General features: G+C 35.4%; 1 protein-coding gene across 1 annotated transcript in view; it reads right to left on the bottom strand.

Moving 5' to 3' along the window:
• LOC127864230 (uncharacterized) overlaps window positions 1-18,912 on the bottom strand; it is a 63,590-nt gene extending 44,678 nt beyond the window's left edge. The window contains exon 1 of the mRNA XM_052403920.1: window positions 18,594-18,912. Within this exon, the coding sequence (XP_052259880.1) occupies window positions 18,594-18,886 (293 nt within the window). The 5' untranslated portion in view covers window positions 18,887-18,912. The remainder of the gene's footprint in view (window positions 1-18,593) is intronic.
• Between the last annotated feature and the right edge of the window lie 2,167 nt (window positions 18,913-21,079).

Here is a 21,079-nt window from a genome sequence, read left to right as displayed (position 1 = left end):
GAAAAACTACGAAATTCCAAATTGCTGTCTGAAAATTTCCAAAAAAAAAGGCAAATTCATTCATTTTTTTTTCAAAAAGTGCATTTTCTGCAAGTTATCAAACAAGTACAAGAGGGCCATGATGGCCCTGTATCGCTCCACTGCTGAAAAAGGCTGAAAATATTCTCGGTGTGTGCAAATACTTAAATATAGGCCCTATTTAAGCAAATGTACACTTTTTTGACCCCCTGGGCTAGGTCAAATTTAACCCCAGGGGCATAATTTGAGCAAACTTTGTAGAGGACTACTGTATCTCACTACATACCAAATGTGGTAGCCCTAGGTCCTAGAGTTAAGGACAAGAATATTTTGAAAGTTTTCACAAAATAAGCAAGATATAAGCGTACACTACGCGCCCCGCGATTTTTGTCTAAATAACAGACCACCGCGTTAAGGCCAACGTGGCAAATCACAGTGATTCGCCGCAAACTGCGGTGAATCCACTCTGTGGTTGATTCACGGTGATTCCGCGGTGATTTCACTGCGACCATCTGGCGATAAAGATCAGCTGTAGAATCATTGCGAAAACACTGCAAATCGCCGTGATTCGCTGTGACTACTAGATTTAAATTTCTACTTATTAACTAATGTCATCACTATTGACGATTACATTAGATCGCGAAAATGTATTCCAATATGAAAGTAAACACCGTACTTGCTGAATGTCGAATCCTGATTTACAAACAATATCTTTATTTGTTGAAATAACAATGGTACAGTACGGCTCACGCAAAACCAACAAAGTTCGCAGCTACAGATTCTTTTGTTCTTGAAGTTTCTCCGCAGCCACAACGAGTATTCACTTCGAAAGAAACAGGTACAGATAATAACCTGATATTTTTACTTCTACGCGATTGTTTTAACATTTCATCAGCTTCTCTGCATACTTCATACAATTACCATCGGATGTCATCTGTCAATGATTGTGTAGGTCAGTAACCATACCGAAGAAATTTTTATAGTTTAATATCGGAAACGAGACTTGCTTTAAACGTCGAAATAAACAATATCTATTTGCTTAAGAGTTGCTCAAATACACAGACGACACAAATATAAATAATGTCGACGATTTGAATAAAATCAAATGTTAGTTTATTTGTAAAATTAATACTTTCACTTTGTCCTGATTTTCAGAAAATGACTTACATGTGCATCTAAATTTAAATTTACACATTGCTTCAGGTGATGTACTCTTCTCCAATCGCCATTGGGCTGCTAGATCTATTTAATAAAATAGAAGCGTGTAAAATTCATTTAATGGAACATTACTAAACATTTGTCTTTACAATTTCTCGAGCAATGTTGAACAGTCTATACTTTTGAAAATGGAGGCTGTGATCATTCGAAATTATCGTTATTTTAAATGTTTCAAACATATTTTGTTACACTTAAAATTAGGCGGTGAATCGTTTGGTTTGGTGGCATTCTGTTACATTTCGGACCCCATGCAATTTTTCAGATCATAATCTCTTTGCTTTTTTACTCGAACTTGTTAGTTTCTGACCACGAGTGCTACTAAATGTAACCATAGGACTGTGTATTATGGTCCATGCAAGTTGCTTGGACCCGTGTTGAATGATCCTTAAATGTTAGATAAGCATGTGCACTGTTGATTAAGTTGGTTTGTACAAAAGTTCTACTGAAAACCGCCGACTGCATCTTTGTTTTATTATCCAATCAAGCCCCAAACATCCAATATCCTGTGTATTACCAGAAACAAACTTAAGATAAGCACGCGTTGTCTGTCAAAACAATGATTGTATAGCTGTTAACATTTTGAAGTAGCTCACACAGTTAATTCCCATATATGCTCTCAGAAAAAGACTTAAATTGCTTAAAACATTTAAAATAACGATATTTATTTTCATTAGAATTGCTAATATATATATATATATATAAAAGTTTGACAAATTCAATAAACAGATATTGGTTAATTTTCACAAAATAAACTCGCTTTCTTGATTCCCAGAAAATGATGTGTACATGTTGCATTTAATCTAAATATAAATTAAGTTGTTTATTGGTCGTTGAAGAAGATCATGAACTGAACATGACACTTAAGTGTGTAGTCAGTATACAATACAATAATTGTTTCAATAATGAAGGAACTGAAACAGCGCAACGGTTACAAAACAGCGTGTATGACATTCTTTAGGACTCTTATCATCAATATTAACCAGAATTCACTTTTAAAATGGAAATAAGGCATATGCGGGATTATCGAGCAATGGATAAAGACGGAAGAAGTTGCATGAATGTGATTGAGACAGTTGAAACGTATGTATCGGGGAATCGAGAGACTCGGAGAAAATACGACGATTACATTACAATCAGTTATGAGTTCTCCATGGCTTCAAACTGTTAATTGCATAACCAATAACGCAATTATCACTCCTCCAGTTGCGGCATCATACAGCTAGGTATGAACACTGTTTTGTTTTATACGCAGCATTTAAAAAGTAAAAAATAACCTGTCAGGGACATGGGTGTGAAATACATGTTGAAATTTTTAAAAGGCTACTCTCTTGTATCTGCCAACAATGCTAATAATCCCATATTGCTATAATCTTTGTGAAGATTAGACATGTACATGTAACGTAGGAAAATCGTTCTTCACTGCGTTGACCGTGAACAGGGTGAATCGCGGTGAATTTCACCGCGGAGGTATTTATGCATACACGGTGATCATGCTCGACCTAGCGTGATGAAACGCGCGAGATCGCGATAATTTTTAACCCAAAATAAATAATGACCACCGAGTGTTGGTGATTTTGGCAAAAATCGCGGGACGCGTAGTGTAATATGTTTGTAAAAGCATTCAAACATTATACACAATAACACTTGTCATCAGCAAAATTTCAATCGCAACTTATATACCAATTATGGCCATACAACTTTTACAGTTAGCACTTTGAAGGCTTTTTTTTACCTGACCCGAAAAAATATTATCCTTAAACAATTGACATGTGTTGAAAACCATATAGCATATCCCTTTATGCTATGTACTTTGTGAAACAATTGTTTTAATGTATGAAACCAATTTGTGTATAGTACTACTATTAGTATTATCTGTCTACTCCAAATTAACATTGACCAACTCTAAAAAAAACTATTTTGGTAATAAATAATATTTATTTCATACAATATTTGTCTGTAGAAGTGTAGTGTTAAGCACCCGCTTACAGTTTACAGTTTTTAAATTATACTATGTTAATATGACAGAAGTGGTTTCATTTTTTTTAGATGCTTGATCTACATTACAGCCAACACAGAACAAACATAATCTGCGGCTACGCCACGGCCCAAAATTTAGTTTGCGGCGGCCGTGTCGAGTGTTCATGCGGCGTATTGCTGAGGCACTTGGCATCGCTCTGTGCAACGACGCAGTCTGTTTTAACCTCGCCTACTTTCACAGAGTAAATCCGCCACATACATACGCGGCAGATTGAGTGAAAAGATATACACCTACATGTACATTTGTGTAGCATAGAAACCTAGATTTATGCTACTTTCATATTAATTATTTTCACGTTTTAATAAGCGATATGGCACTAAGTGCGCTTTAACAAATTATCGTTGAATAAATTACGCACAATGTTAATGTTTCGTTTGATTCTGAAATGAGCTTTCTTAAATTTGTAATCCGCAACACACTTCCGAATTTTAATGCTAATGCTACATTAACAAATTCTAGCGTCAAATAAATAGTGCTAAAATATCCTTTGTCTCCATAAAAAGCGCGCGAAAATTATGCAGACATGCACAACGTTGCATGGAAAGTTTGGTTGTATTTTGTGTTGTATAAAAACATTTATCATGTCAGATAATTTATGCGTGTTCAATGGGGAAACAAGATGTGTTTGTGAAACACAATGTCCCCCTATATGATGTTTGACCTTGAAAGATGACCTTGACCTTGTGAAAGATGACCTTGACCTTTCACCACTAAAAATGTGCAGCTCCATGAGAAACACATGCATGCCAAATATCGAGTTGCTATCTTCAATATTGCAAAAGTATTCATAAAATAAGTGTTTGGGCCACATATATTTGACCTCTGACCTTGAAGGTTGACCTTGACCTTGAAGTTTCATCACTCAAAATGTGCAGCTCCATGAGATGCACATGCATGCCAAATATCAAGTTGCTATCTTCAATATTGCAAAAGTATTTATAAAATAAGCGATTTGGGCCACATATATTTGACCTCTGACCTTGAAGGATGACCTTGACCTTTCACCACTCAAAATGTGCAGCTCCATGAGATACACATGCATGCCAAATATCAAGTTGCTATCTTCAATATTGCAAAAGAATTCATAAAATGAGCGATTTTTGCCACATATTTGACCTCTGACCTTGAAGGATGACCTTGACCTTGACCTTTCACCACTCAAAATGTGCAGCTTCATGAGATACACATGCATGCCAAATATGAAGTTGCTATCTTCAATATAGCAAAAGTTATTGCAAAATGTTAACGTTGGCGCAAACAGACCAACGTACAGACCAACGTACAGACCAACAGACAGGGCAAAAACAATATGTCCCCCACTACTATAGTGGGGGACATAAAAACCGCCCCGATTGGGCGTTATTTCATCACATCTTTAAATGGTAACAAACGCCAAAATTAACTTGATACTTGAGAATACAAAATGTAATTGCGAATGTGTGTGTGTCTTGAGCACTTTTATCGTAAATATTTACCGGAATTTCCTTTAAAACTGGAATATACGGGATTATCGGGTAATGATTAGCGATATCAACTGCATAATGTAAACAAAATGAAAATAATTTATATACACATAGTCAAACAATAGTTATAATAAGCTGATAATTAACAAAACAACAATTAAGTGTTGGTTATTGATGTGGCTTCAACTGCTAATTGTCTCAGCTAAAATATAATAGCAAAAACAACAAGCAATTATAAATCAACCAACTGCTGGATTCTTGACCACTCATATGAGCCAACACATAATTACGTGACATTTATGTGTGAAATACATACACTACGGGCAGGAAACAAACTAACTTGGGGCCAGCCACATTAAATATGCTTATATGCTAATACACTTTGTCGTAAAAATTAAACCCAAAACAAATATGTCTGTTGATCGTTTTAATATAAAGACAATAATCATACAGTGCAATAAACGCACACAAAGTAACTTAAAGTACTTAAGCTGATTCTATAAATGACGATGGCAAATGATTATTGGAATCTTATTAATACATGCCTGTGATAATCGTATTTTGTTTTAATTAATTCGATTTTTTTTATTTGCATTCTTTTAAAATAATAATTATTTATATCCGGATGACAGCAATTTCTTTAGAAATGGGAATGCAATCACTAAAAACAAAACAACAGCATATTTTTTTATTAACTAATTTATCTATTTTGAATCTGTGCGCATTAAATTAATTATGATTTTAAATATAATTATAATTGTTCTTTTAAATTTCTTTGACTAACTAATCATTTAAAAAAGATTTTGATTTGAAGAAGCGCATGGACTCGGTGTCATGTCGCAGATCGCGGCTTGCCTCGGCATGTCTCGGCGGAAAGATGCGAAGCTTCGCTTCGAAATACTTCAACGGCCGACTCGGCATCGACTCGTTTCGCATTGCCGCCGCGGTTCGCAAAATATGTTTGTTCCACGTTGGCTGTACTGTAATCAATCTATTCTAATTTTTTTTTAAACTTTGATCATTTTTGCCTCTTTGTTCTTTTTTTTTGGTACTAATGTCTTAAAATTTTACCATGTTGTATTAGTCAAAGATTGTTGATGAATGTCCCAGAAGTGGTTTAAATGCAATGCCAAGAGCTTGAATAATGACAATAACGATAAATCCAGAAATAAGCATTAGTGAAAAATATAATTGCCAACTAAGGCAAATGTCAAGTAAAGTACAAATGGACGGTTTGGTCAATCAATATATACCTCACACATCAATCAAGGCTGGACATACACACTATTGACTCATAAAATCCTAACAAGGGCTGTTTGTAAAACACACATTCCCCCAAATTGGCTGTCAGTTGCAGTGGTAGCCATTGTGTGATTATGTTAGAAACCATTTTACTGCTTCAGGTCACTGTGACTTGACCTTTGACCTAGTGACCTGAAAATCAAAAAGGGTCATCTGCCATCTGTCATAATCAATGTACCTATGATCCTAGGCATAAGCGTTCTTGAGTTCTCATCCAGAAACCATTTTACTATTTCGGGTCACCGTGACCTTGACCTTTGACCTGAAAGTTGCTAATCCACCGATAATTACGAGTAACGCCCATATTATATAAACTGGAATCACATTTTATTTTTTATACTAACAAGTCATAATACTACACATAAACATTAAGAAAACACATTTCCTCGATGAGATACATAAATTATCCGAGTAGAATTAAATTGCTACGTCATGACCTTGGACATTGTAAATGGCGGACGTATTGTAAATTAACATTGAACCCGCGTTCAATTAAAAAATGGCGATTCAAATTACAAGTAATGGTGATTCAATAATGGAGAAAGCATTAACTGGATGTAACAAACATTTGATAAGGTTTGTTAAACCAGATAACAACAAGGAAAATTTGGATAATTAAAGTTAAACTACTACTGGTAAGGCATTCTTAAGTGTATATATTTTGGACATGTATAGTAATCGGATAAACAGTAATAGATATACAAGATGTTCCATGCATTAAGATTGTGTTTTTGTACAAAAGCTATCATAGGGATGATGATAATATAATGAGGATAAATACACTACGCGACCCGTGATTTTTGCCTAATTAGCGAAGTCAAGGCGGGCATTTTGCTTTTTGGGTGTAAAATCACCGCGATTTCACATGACTCGTCACTCCGACGTCGCGCGAGAGCAAGATAATCTTCGCGCTAAATCCCCTCAATGTTGTGGAGATTCGCTGCGATTCGCCGCAATTCGCCGTGATCGCAGTGGATATCATTGACATCGATGATTCGCCAATTCATGCATATAAACCGAATCGTATTGATAACTGTATACATAACGCTTTTCTATTGTTCACAATTATCAAATAATCCAACATAATTGCAACATTACTTACCAAAAAATAATCGTAAACATTTATGACGGTAAATATGTTTGAGAATTTCATTAACACAACTATATGACTACGCCATTTTTCAGAAGTGTAAAGAGCATAATGTGGAAAACAGCTTTTATTGGACGAGCGTATTTAAATTTAGATCGAATGCAATACGATCCTACAAAAAAACGTTTTATTGCGTCATACGTCATAATGTAAAAAACATTTTCCTCCTGGAAATTGTGCTATTCATGCATAATATTATCAAAACATTTTTTCGACACGTAAAGCATTGTAACAAATTAATATACAATTCAAAACAATTATACCATAAGTATTAATCTTCCGTTAAATTCCCAAATGAGAATAATAATTTATAATCCGAAACACACTTCCAATGTTTTAATGTTAACACGACGTTTGCAAATGCTTCCAATATAGCCATCAAGTATATTTCCCGACAAAAGAGCGCGAAAATTATGCGGCAATGTACAAGGTCAAGGTATAGAGTGTGCAAGTATTGATTTTTTATACAAACTGCGTAGCGCAGAGAACATTGAATTCTGTTGATTTCGGTTAAATGTTTCTTTGATATTTTAAAAACAGTTATATCGCCAACAATTTGATATTTCTTTTAAAGTCATATCAAATCAAACACGCCGTATCCGTATCGTTACTGAAAGAAGTAAAACATAATACCTTGACTTGAATAGTTTTTTTGTTGTGACAGACCATCTGAGTAAGCGCCGAAAAATATATACAAACTGTTATTTTTTGTCAATGCCCTTTGATCCATTATCACACTAAATTGGCACCGCCATCTTGTTGTTTCTGTGTTTGTCACATCTTTTCACAGTTTGAACACGTACAAAGAGTGCCAATTAGACACTAGAATAAACACTATCACCCGCTGGACAGTACACAATAAATAATCAAATGTTGAGGGTTTTTTGTTTTGGACGTGAAAACCCAGAGAAATGCATGTACATTATACATCATCATATTTATTGAACTTTGCGAATGCTTAGTGCTACGTTGATATACTCGTTTTTTTTTTCAGCAAAACAAACACAATGTTTAATGGCTTTAATATATAGGCAATGATGTAATAACAACATATTATATAACACGATATTTAATAACATGTACTTAAAAATAGAACAGTAATGTATTTCCGATTTCCGGCTTATCAAGCATTGTGAATGTATGTACAATGCTCGGAAAGTAACGCGAGTAACACGAGCTATCCGCATTGAAGCCTGAAACAGAAAATAAATAAGTATAGCATAATTTAGTCCAAATAAATAGACGTAATCGGTAAGACGTAATCTACCGATTACATTTAAACTCTAAATGAAAGTGTTACTTAAACAATTTTCCGTGCCTTAAGGCGCGAATATTTTGCTAAACACTGTTAACAAAAGGGCTACACGTTATAATTCTTAATGAAATGCAAAAATAAGTATTAACATAATTAATAACGTCAATAAACACACACGGTAAGATCAAAGTTTAAAAGGAAAACTTATATCATATATCTCGTAAATTACCAAATTATTAGTTTCGTCTAAATCAAATACCATGTATAGAGAAACAAGGTATTTATAACCGACCAATGACGAAACACTATGCAACTTTCAATTTACACAGTGCTACGCTACATGTATATGGCAACAATATGGAATTTGAACAGTGGTAGTGTATTCGGGCCTGGAATATAATTGATTGTAAGTTTTAATAAACATTCTGCTAATGCAATCAGTTAAATAATGTTTACTTGTTATCTTCAATAATTATTGCATGATCATTCTGCGCTGTTATATCAGTTTGGAGCCGTTAAAGCTTCCGACATTACTTCATCAAGTTCATGTCGGAACAGGAGTATTTTAGCTAATACAAAAGCTTTCTTATTGCAATGTATAATGTAAGTGTATACATATATGTTACATGTACATGTAATGTAGTGTAACCCTCGACGTAAATTGCTAAAAAAGGGGAATCACGGCGGTTCGCGGTGATTTGTGCCGATTCGTGCTGATTGCGCAACAGCGAGATACATCGCGCGACGGTCGCCGAGACATCACCCAAGTTTTCTTGTCGCTCAGAAACACCGCGATTTGTCACGTTGCATCGATTGCGGTGATGCGAGAATCGCGGCAAAAATCACGACTTGCGTAGTGTATGTGATGAAAAGGTGCTACTGGTACAAATCTTAAATTACTTAAATGTGTTAAAGACTTAAATGTGTTATGATCAAGTAAATTTAATGAGCATTTATTGTTTTTACAAATAAACATAGTATAGTGATAGAAATAATAACAAGAGGGCCATGATGGCCCTGAATCGCTCACCTGACTCATTAAGATCAGATGAAAACTATGACCTCTATTGTCTACACAATTTTTTTCTATGATTTGACCTAGTGACCTAGTTCCTGACTCTAGATGACCCAAATACAATCCCAATCCAGATTTCATCAAGATAAACATTCTGACCACAGTTCATAAATATTGGATGAAAACTGTGACCTCTATTGTCAACACAAGGTTTTTCTATTTATTTGACCTAGATTTTTACCCCAGATGACCCAAATACAATCCCACCCAGATTTCATCAAGAATTCTGACCAAATTTCATAAAGGTTGGATGAAAACTGTGATCTCTAATGTCTACACAAGGTTTTTCTATTATTTGACCTAGTGACCTAGTTTTTGACCCCAGATGACCCAAATAAAATCCCAACCCAGATTTCATCAAGATAAACATTCTGACCAAATTTCATAAAGATTGGATGAAAACTGTGACCTCTATTGTCTACAGAAGGTTGTTCTATTATTTGACCTAGTGACCTTGTTTTTGACCCCAGATGACCCAAATACAATCCCAAACCGGATTTCATCAAGATAAACATTTTGACCAAATTTCATCAAGATTGAATGCAAACTGTGACCTCTACTGTCTACACAAACAAATTGTTGACGGACGGACGCACGGACACACGCAGGCACGCACAACGGACGCCGGACATCACACGATCACATAAGCTCACCGTGTCTTTTCATGACAGGTGACCTAAAAATATGTGTCGGAGATAAACATGAACAGTTGTGGTTAAAATCCCATAGAAACAAGGGCTGTTTGTAATACATGCATGCCCCCCTATATGGGCTATAAGTTGTAGTAGCAGCCATTGTGTGAATACGTTTTTTGTCACTGTGAATGGTGGTGGTGGTGGTGGTGTAGTAGTAGTAGTAGTAGTAGTAGTAATAGTAGTTGTAGAAGTAGTAGTAGTAGTAGTAGTAGTAGTAGTAGTAGTAGAAGTAGTAGTAGTAGTAGTAGTAGAAGTAGTAGTAGAAGTAGTAGTAGTAGTAGTAGTAGTGGTAGTGGTAGTAGTAGTAGTAGTAGTAGTAGTAGTGGTAAAAGTAGTAGTAGTAGTGGCAGTAGTAGTAGAAGTAGTAATAGTAGACGTGGTGGTGGTGGTGGTGGTGGTGGTAGTAGTACTAGTAGTAGTACTAGTAGTAGTAGTACTAGTAGTAGTAGTAGTAGTAGTAGTAGTAGTAGTAGTAGTAGTAGTAGTGGTAGTAGTAGTAGTAGTAGTAGTAGTAGTAGTAGTAGTAGTAGTAGTAGTAGTAGTAGTAGCAGTAGCAGCATTACAAGACCAATACTTAAGAATGATCAAATGGGAAAAGGTAACATAGCACCGGCAGTAAATATGGGGCTCATTTACAGGTCAGATTTGGAATCTCTGCTGTAAAATGAGATTTTGAATGAATTAAAGGGAGGCAAATCTGTAATAAAAGAACATGCATAAACCGTAGTTGTTTCCCTTGTTTGAACCATGCTAAATCCTTACAAGTTTGGAAAGAATTGGATGAAAAATTTGTACTTTATTGCATAAACACCATTTTCTCAATTCAAGGGGAGGTAATTCTGTACTTCATTGACCAATAATGCTTATTTTTTGTAGGGTTCGTGTCCTCATTGATATAAAGACACTGTGCAAATTTGGTAAGGATCGGACAAAAAATGTGGAAGATTTTTGAAAGTTTTCACAAAATAGGCAAAAACGAATAAACATGCAAAGTTCAACGAGCTCCTGCGGCCATGTTTTTTGACGAATCATATTTCTTTGAACAACTTTTTCAGGGGAGCCCTCAAAGGTCATCCCTGTGAAATTTTTTGAAAATCTGATGAGCGGTTTCTGACAAGAAGATTTTTTAAGGTTTTTACCATATATGGTCATGGCGGCCATCTTGGTTATGCATCAAATTTTTTTTAACAATTCTTTTTTCCCCATGACCTAGGGATGCTCCACATGAAATTTAGTTGAAATTGGCTCAATGGTTTAGTAGAAGAAGATGTTTACAAATTGTTTACAGACGGACGGCCGGACGCCGGACGCTGAGTGATCACAATAGCTCACCTCGAGCTATCGCTCAGGTGAGCTAAAAAGGGCCTTAATTCCGTAAAAATGACAACCAGAGTTATGCAACTTGTCCTTTTACTGTACCCTTATGATAGTTTGCGAGTGTTCCAAGTATGAAAGCAATATCTATGATGCTTAAGGGGTAAAGTGGACCAAAACACAAAACTTAACCAAATTTTCAATTTTCTAAGTATAAAGGGCCCATAATTCCGTCCAATACTTTGCCTGCACAGTCCCCTTATGATAGTTAATAAGTGTTGCAAGTATGAAAGCAATAGCTTTGATACTGTAGGAATAAAGTGGACCTAAACACAAAACTTTACCAAATTTTCAATTTTCTAAGTTTAAAAAGGGCACATAATTCTGTCAAAATGCCAGTCAGAGTTACATAACTTTGCCTGCACAGTCCCCTTATGATAGTTAGTAAGTGTTGCAAGTATGAAAGCAATAGCTTTGATACTTTAGGAATAAAATGGACCTAAACACAAAACTTAACCAAAATTTTCAATTTTCTAAGTATAAAAAGGGCACATAACTCTGTCAAAATGCAAGCCAAAGTTATCTAACTTTGCCTGCCTAGTCCCCTCATGATAGTAAGTAAGTGTACCAAGTTTGAATGCAATAGCATTGATACTTTCTGAGAAAAGTGGACCTAACCGCAAAACTTAACCAGACGCCGACGCCAAGGTGATGACAATAGCTCATAATTTTTTTTCAAAAATTAGATGAGCTAAAAATCTGTGGCCTTCAAATTGTTTTATTAAATGCTTACAAGAAGAATGACCATGCCACAAAACCACCATGATACAAAGCTTATTATCCCCATGCTTTTTGAAAAAAAGGTGGGGATATTGTGGTTATCTCCGCCGTCCGTCCGTCCGTCCGTCTGTCTGTCTGTCTGTCCGTCCGTCCTGGCCACTATCTCCTCCTACACTAAAAGCACTAGAACCTTGAAACTTACACACATGGTAGCTATGAGCATATGTGCGACCCTGCACTATTTGGAATTTTGATCTGACCCCTGGGTCAAAAGTTATAGCGGTTGGGGTGGGGCCGCGTCAGAAATTATCACTCATTTTTTTAGGTTATTTTACATTTACTTCTTTATTTCTACACTGATTCACTTCAAATTGATACTAGACCTCTCTTATGACAATACGGTCAATCTCAACCATGCATGGCCCCATTCCCAACCCTGGGGCGCTCCGCCCACATAGGCCACACCCACCAAAAATTTCCATTTACTATAATTTTTTCATTTCTACACGGATTCACTTCAAATTGATACTGAACTTTTGTTATATCATTAGGGTCAATCTCAACTATGCATGGCCCCAATCCCAACCCTGGGGCGCCCGCCCACATAGGCCACACCCACCAAAAAATTCCATTTACTATAATTTTTTCATTTCTACACGGATTCACTTCAAATTGATACTGAACTTCTCTTATGACATTAGGGTCAATCTCAACTATGCATGGCCCCATAACCAACCCTGGGGCCCCGCCCACATAGACCACACCCACCCAAAATTGCCTTTACTATAATTTCTTCATTTCTACACCGATTCACTTCAAATTGATATTGAACTTCTCTTATGACAATACAGTCAATCTCAACTATGCATGGCCCCATTACCAACCCTGGGGCGCCCCGCCCACATAGACCACACCCACCCAAAATTGCCTTTTACTATAATTTCTTCATTTCTACACCGATTCACTTCAAATTGATACTGAACCTCTCTTATGACAATACGGTCAATCTCAACTATGCATGGCACAATTACCAACCCTGGGGCGCCCTGCCCACATATGTCACACCCACCCAAAATTGCCTTTTACTATAACTTCTTCATTTCTACACCAATTCACTTCTAATTGATGATGAACTTCTCTTATGACAATACGGTCAATCTCAGCTATGCATGGCCCCATTACCAACCCTGGGGCACACCTAGGTCAAACATTCGGCGTGGGGATACGCGTCGGCCTCTGCCGCGCCATTTCTAGTTAATTCTAAATAACTACAGCTTTCCAGATAAGATGGGTATCAGCGTAATATACTTATTAGATATATCAAGATACACGCAATTTATGATTTCCGTGCGTACATTTAAGCAAGCCCATCTGGACTTACGCAAATGATGTAAATTCTCTGCGTACAACGTAAACAAAAAATATAAACAGCTGGTTGTCTTTCGTCAAAATATGAGACTGGTTATCATAATAATTAAAGCTAATTTTTGCGCCAGATTGTAAAAAAAGTTAGCCAGTCTGTATGTATACTCTGTATCATCTAGACGCATGGTAAATTTAGTATTGATTTTTTAACAGACTGAGTCAAGCGCTTATATGTTTATTAAATTACATGAAGAGCTCAGCATGGCTTCTTTGAAGCCAAAACAAATTACTTCTCAAAGTAAAATGAATTATTTTTATACGGCAAAAGTTGTATCGAGTAAAAACATTGTACTGCAAATACTGAATGATTTAATTTCCTCTGTTTTAAAATCAAAAAGGACACATTAAACGCTAATAAAACAACTGCTGAAAGATGGCAAAATTTTTTTGGCTCACGGTGGTGGATGATAAGGACGAAGTGTATTTTTAATGTAAAATCTGCCAACAATACAAGGCCGATAATGTTTGGCCTATAAACCAAGGACCTTTTAAAAAAGAAACACTTTAAGAAACCTACTACATGTATGATGAAGGAATACACATAGTTAATGGTTTATTGTGTTTAACATTATTAAGTAGTGTGTCTGTACCCCGGATATATTCTTGTTTTACTTTTACCAAATAACCCTTCAAGCATGGCACAATTTGACCAATTAATCCCCCATGCTTTGAAAAGTGGGGGTAATATACCCCCATTGGTAAAAAATTATCTATAATGCTGTAACTATTTAATCCCAAGCCAGGTCTTCAAGTTACTAAGCTAAAAACATATAATAATTTTCAACATAAATCCTCCAACAGAACTAAAGTTATTATGTGCAAACATTTTTTTTATTTTGACTTTTAACTGACTGTAATCTGAGCTAGGTCTCCATGTGAGTTACCAATCAACACAATACCTACATCAAAACTCAAGTTGTTTGGCAGAAACGTTTAGTTTTTTTCGGCGTCAGCTGTATTAAGCCAGCTTTTCACCTCTCCTGACCTTTGTAAGTGTCCAATAAAATTCAAATAAAAGTTCCCGCGGCTAGGTACGAATGAATACACTTCATTTATTCCATTGGCTGATTTGAGTATTCCACCAGAACATTGGAAACATATCCGCGTCTTTGTAACACTGTTTTACTGCATGAAACAATTTTATTTCTAATGAAAAGACTTAATAGATAGAACAGTTTTACACTCAATTCTCGACATCAATACAGTTTTTGCGTGCACCTTTTATTTTCAGATATTTAGTACTTACTTCCATATTCTTGTCAACATGTTAACATGTAAAAGTATAAAAAAGCAGTGGAAGCGAGGCCTCACTTTAATACATTGCATTTCAACCCGCGAGGTATCGGGTCAATTCGCGGTCAGTGTATGAAGGTCAGAGTTTATATACAGGTCATCACCGGAGTTCGCGGCCAGTAAAATAATAGTTATATAATAAATACGCTATCCGTGAACTAGGTGACCTGGAATTTTCTTTAGACCAGAAATATGTAGATTATTAATGTGTTTTCAACAATACAATGATAAATATTATTTTTTATTAATTTAACAATAATTATTCCACCATATTGACCAATGTATTAAGCATGAGCGCGATGTTTATCGATACTGTTAATAATCGAATCAAATAGCAATGCCCGACAAACCGACTGTTTTAGTAAACAGGTTTGTTCGAAGAACGCGCCTATAAATACGGATACTTCTCGTGTGGCCGGTTGACTCGTATGTTTTAATTTCACTTCCATTCTGCTTTTGGTTTTCTATTTTGTATCTATAGGTTTATGACCAGCAATATGTAATAATGTAAAATAAGCCGCGAAAATTCCGCGTAACATCCCGTACTGCGTGTGATGCAGCTAAGAACTGCACAGAAAAAAGACATTCGGTATCCTTGATCTCATTCATTTAACTATCAACGCCGTATATCTTTTTTAAAGATATTTCTTGTCTGTCATAACAGGGACTTCGACCCAACAAGCCCCAGTTGTAATGCTAGGTCTGCGTGTAGGCTACCTTACATCTCATGGAAATGAAATATCAAAATAACAAGAGATGTGTTTGTCAGAAACACAATGCCCCCTTATGCGCTGCTTCTTTTACCTTTGACCTTGAAGGATGACCTTGACCTTTCACCACTCAAAATGTGCAGCTCCATGAGATACACATGCATGCCAAATATCAAGTTGCTATCTTCAATATTTCAAAAGTTATTGCAAAACTTTATTGTAAGGTTAAAGTTTTGGGACAGAATGACAGACATAAAGATAGGCCAAAACAATATACCCCCGATCTATCGATCCGGGAGCATACAAACACAAGTTCATGTACAATAGATCCTTCTTATTTAGTTAAAACAGTGTTAGGCTAAGGAAACCATACTTGAAGAACAATCATTGTAGCAATATCCCTGATATGAATGTATGATATATAAAACAAAACAAAAATTGCGTATGCAATACATGCTAGTTAAAAAAAATGGTATTTGTTGTGATAAAAAAGTAAGTTATCTAGTTAATTTAAACTAGCGTACAAGAGTAATATGGACATAATTCATTGATAACACACTCTTCTCTCAATATATACATTATTATACCACATGTTGCATTTTTTCATTATTGATCCGTACAAGTTGTGTACGCATTTCTTCAATTAAAAACAATTTCTTTACTTCTTTGTACTTGTTTGTGGTTAAAGTTATTTTGGCTGTTAATTTAATATGAAAATGACAATTCATAATTCTCATTTTGAGACACATTTAAGTGACACTTAAATATCTGTAAGAGCAAACTTTATTAGTGAAATAGCTTTAACAAGGCTATTGTCAATCAATATGGTCCCCTACCGGGCTCCACCATTGTCAGAAATTCCACCATTTTCAGATTATTTTTTGGGGTTGCTATAGCAACCACAATTTTTGACGTAGGAACAAAATGAAAAGACGTGCATAATGTCCATATTGCCATCTATCCATGTTGCAAGTTTCATGAAAAAATATTAAGAACTTTTAAAGTTATCGAAGGATCCAGAAAAGTGTGACAGACAGACAGACAGACTCACAGACAGACAAACAAAGCGAAAACCTTAAGTCCCCTCTGGTGAAACCGGTAGGGGACAATTAAGGCAGGTACGTTTCAATCAGCACAGCTTTCTAAGGTCACCACATAACTTTCTTTTAATGAAAATAATTTGCATTGCATTGTAAAATATGATAGTACACATTGTGACTAATAATAAGTATGTTAATTTGAAGGGAGGCTCATTGTAATTTAAGTAAATAAAATGTTAACTTTGTGTGTAGTTATATGATTATGCCAATATAGAAACAATTATGATGTATAGATCCCTAAAGAAAGTACTGGCAAGAGCTTAACAAATGAAGGTGAGTGTACAAAGAGACAGGCTGTCTCGTTAGTGCAATAGTTGGTACACTTGCTGTTCAAGTTGGGGACGCAAGTGTAATCCTAAAAGCGGCATGCACATTGGTTTTGTGATCATCATAGCAGACATAGTGGGTTTCCTCCTGGTACTATGGTTTCCAGAAAAGCACAGTACTACAATCAAATTGAATATCTTGTCGTATAAATATATACCCCCAGCCAAAAATGTGAGCTAGTAATTAGTAATTTTTAGTAATTTAAAACTTTGAAAGAATGCCACCAAACCGTAATTCCTGAGACAGGGCTCAAATTTATTATCTTAAGTAGTTCTTACTTGCAAATTAATATGGGCAACTTTAATTCGGACAACCACAATAATAATCTTTCTTACACAGTTTTCCTGGCCAAAAGAACAGTTTCAAAATAAGGATTCTCCAAGACAATAATACAGACAAAAGATATAAAAAACTTCCATGTCTTAATACATACATTTTCTGTCTATTCCTCAATAATCAACAATAATCAAGATTTTTCATTTCAAAAGCAAAATTTTGCAAATATTGAGATTAAATTTGTTTGAGAATTTGTAAACAAAATCACCGTTTACTGGAAGTATATGCGTTAAGGCTCAGGTGAACGCAGAAATCATTTATTTCAAAACTGTGAAAATCAAATGTATTGGCATCTTAATTATTATTAATAATAATCATAAGTATGGCGATGTCGAGGCAATTTGCAAGTAATTGTGCAATCTGTTACAATTTCACAGACAGTATTGTGAACCATACTCTCTGGTTTTGTGAAAAAACAGAATCCAAAAGGAATAAGCTTATTGTTGAACTGTACAGAGTGATCAGGCACTGCAAATTTATGCTATTTATGACTCTTCCCGTATTGACAATGAGTAGACATCTAGTGTGCCTTGCATTAACAGTAACTGAAGATGGCCTTTCTAGCAATTTTGTTTCACTCAAACCCATATGTGATCTGTTTTAACTTGTTTATATTATTTTCGCTTAAATCGACTATAGTGTTTCTTTGTAATAACTAACAGGATGATATTGTCAGTATATTATGGATAACCTTTAGCTTGAATTTCGTTTTCGTTTAAGGTAAAGTAAATTAAGTTATTGATAATAGCGAAATAGTGTGGTAATTGAATACTTCATAAGTTTATAAGTTTATAAGTTTACAAATATTACACCAACTTTCGCTTTCGACTTTGGTATGTGATATTGTAAATACATGTATAATAACAGCTGAAATGATATCATTAAGAATTTGTTTTGTGTGTGTGTGTGTGTGCGCGTGTGTGCGTGTGTGTGTGTTTGTATTTATTCATGATTATATATTTTGTAAATTATGCCACTCTTCCTATGTTTGACATGCTTTGTGATTATAGTATAGTTATGTTGTTCGCATCTTCGATATCGGAGGAAATAAAGAATACATATTATAACTAAAGGAATATAAATGTGTGAGATACCTGTGAATTGTTCCATAACAATCAGAGCAGCACAGCTGACTGTGGTCATGGCAAAACTGTGTCAATGTTTTCTCCTCATGCACCTCACACTTCCTGAGAAAATCTTCCACAGCCTTACAAACTGGCCATTTCTTAATATCCTCCCTTCCACATGTCGTATGTTTTGTAAACAATTGATTGTGATGGATAACACATTTTTTACAATAAAACCTCAAACATTTCTCACAATAAATATCTGCAGATTCCGCAAGATTCTGTTCTAAACATGATGTGCAACAAAAGTCTTCAACCATACGCAAACATTTTGGAACCGAAGACAATGAAGCTGCCATTTTGTTACTCTGTTTATAAAGTTAAACTCTTTTTGTTGAAATATTTTTATGTTTCTTGTAAAATATGCAACAAATGAAAGGAATAAAGCAAGCTCCAAAGGTTTATCAACCTAAGAAGTTAACATAAACACTAAAACACAGATAAATTTTAACACAATGTGTGCCATAAAACTGTTCATCCATAGGCCAACTTATCACAACATAAGACAATGAACCTGTCGCCAATTTTGATACTCTGTGTATGAAGTTTTACATGTAAAGTAGTTGAAGTTTAATTATATTAAAATAGTTTGTTATACACAAACATAGAAGCTAGTTTATTAAGTTAATCAGCCCAAGAAATTAATATTAAAAAACACAATAAATTCCAACACAAATCAAGTTCAATCCCAATATCACCCAGCTTTACCGTCTCTATGTAACTATGTAAAATACCATGTGACCTTAAATTCATGGTTTGAGTAAACCATATGTCACACACTACAAGCAGGTAGTTTTAAACACTGTGAAGAAATCAATAGAATTATCTAAGCTCTCGAAGTTTAACAGTTTATCTATATTGTTCTTACTCCCTTTTGGGGTATTATTAACAGGTGCGCAAACAGTGCAGGTAAAAGTGTTAAAAGTGAAAGAAAAGTGCCCCCCCCTGGCGGCCATGTTTTTTTACCGATAAGGACCATTTGCGAACTCCTCTGAGATATATATAAAACCAATCATTTCACCAAGTTTCATGATGATTGGGCAAAAAATGTGACTTCTAGAGTGTTCACAAGCTTTTTTTTACTATATAAATATAAGAAAACTGCCCCCCCCCCCCCCCGGCAGCCATGTTATTCAACTGACCGGAACCATTTTTCAACTCAACTCTCGTATCAAGGAAACAAATGTTCTGACCAAATTTCATGAAAATTGGGCCAAAAATGTGACTTTTAGAGTGTTCACATGATTGTACTATATACCGATAGAGAAAAATGCCCCAGCCATCAGTTTTTCACCAATCGGGACCATTTTCGAACTTGTCCGAGATATCAATAAAACCAATGTTTTGTCCAACTTTCATGATTGGGCAAAAATTGTGACTTCTAGAGTGTTTACAAGGTTTCTCTATAGCCAAATAAGGAAAACTAACCGGCTAGTTTTTCAACAGACCAGAACCACTTTTGAACTCAACCAACATATCATTAAAACAAACATTTTGACAAAGTTACATGAAGATTGGGCATGAAATGTGACTTCTACAGTTTTTACAAGGTTTTTCTTTTTTTGACCATGTGACCTAGTTTTTTACCCAACATGACCCAGTTTCAAACTTCGTCGATACATCATTGGGACACATCTTCTGACCAAGTTTCATGAAGATCGGACAAAAAATGTGGCCTCTAGAGTGTTTACAATGTATCTATATATCAAAATAAGGAAAACTGCCCCGCCCACTGGCGGCCATTTTTTCCAACAGACCAGAACCACTTTTGAACTCAACCAACATATCATTAAGACAAATATTTGACAAAGTTTCATGAAAATTGGGCATGAACTGTGACTTCTACAGTGTTTACAAGGTTTTTCTCTTTTTTTGACCTAGTTTTTGACCCGGCATGATGCAGTTTCGAACTCTACCGCAATATCATTGGGACAAAGCTTCTGATTAAGTTTCATGAAGATCGGAAAAGAAATGTGCCCTCTAGCAGGGTTCGACACTAAGGCACATCCAACAGACATTGTCTAGCAAGATCGGTGGTCGGGCTAGTAAAACTGCAGGCTAGCTTGTCCGACTGGTCGTACATAAATTAAAAAAAAATCTATACTGATTCATAAAACTATAAATTACTGCTGTGAAAACCTTTACTTTTAATGTGTAAGATTACTCTTGTATCCGTTATTTACATTAAAACAAAACTAGTATATTTAAATAAACGCGGAGCATTCACATGATTCATCGCTATTTTTAGACGCAAAGGAGAGCTTCCTGCAGAAATTGCTTGTTTCTGCAGGAAATAATAATATTCAAGTTGTCTTGAATATTAATGATTTTCTGCAGTGTCGTAAAACTGTAGAGCATGATTTTACGACTTCTATCGAAAATCGGTATCGTCAATGTAATCATTTTTGTGTAGCAGACAAGATAATGTAATTTATTTAAAGAATGGCTCTGTT

This window comes from Dreissena polymorpha, chromosome 1 (genome assembly GCF_020536995.1).
Source record: "Dreissena polymorpha isolate Duluth1 chromosome 1, UMN_Dpol_1.0, whole genome shotgun sequence".
NCBI lineage: Eukaryota > Metazoa > Mollusca > Bivalvia > Myida > Dreissenidae > Dreissena > Dreissena polymorpha.
Note: the sequence above shows the minus strand (reverse complement) of the source record. Positions and strands in the feature narration are given on the sequence as shown.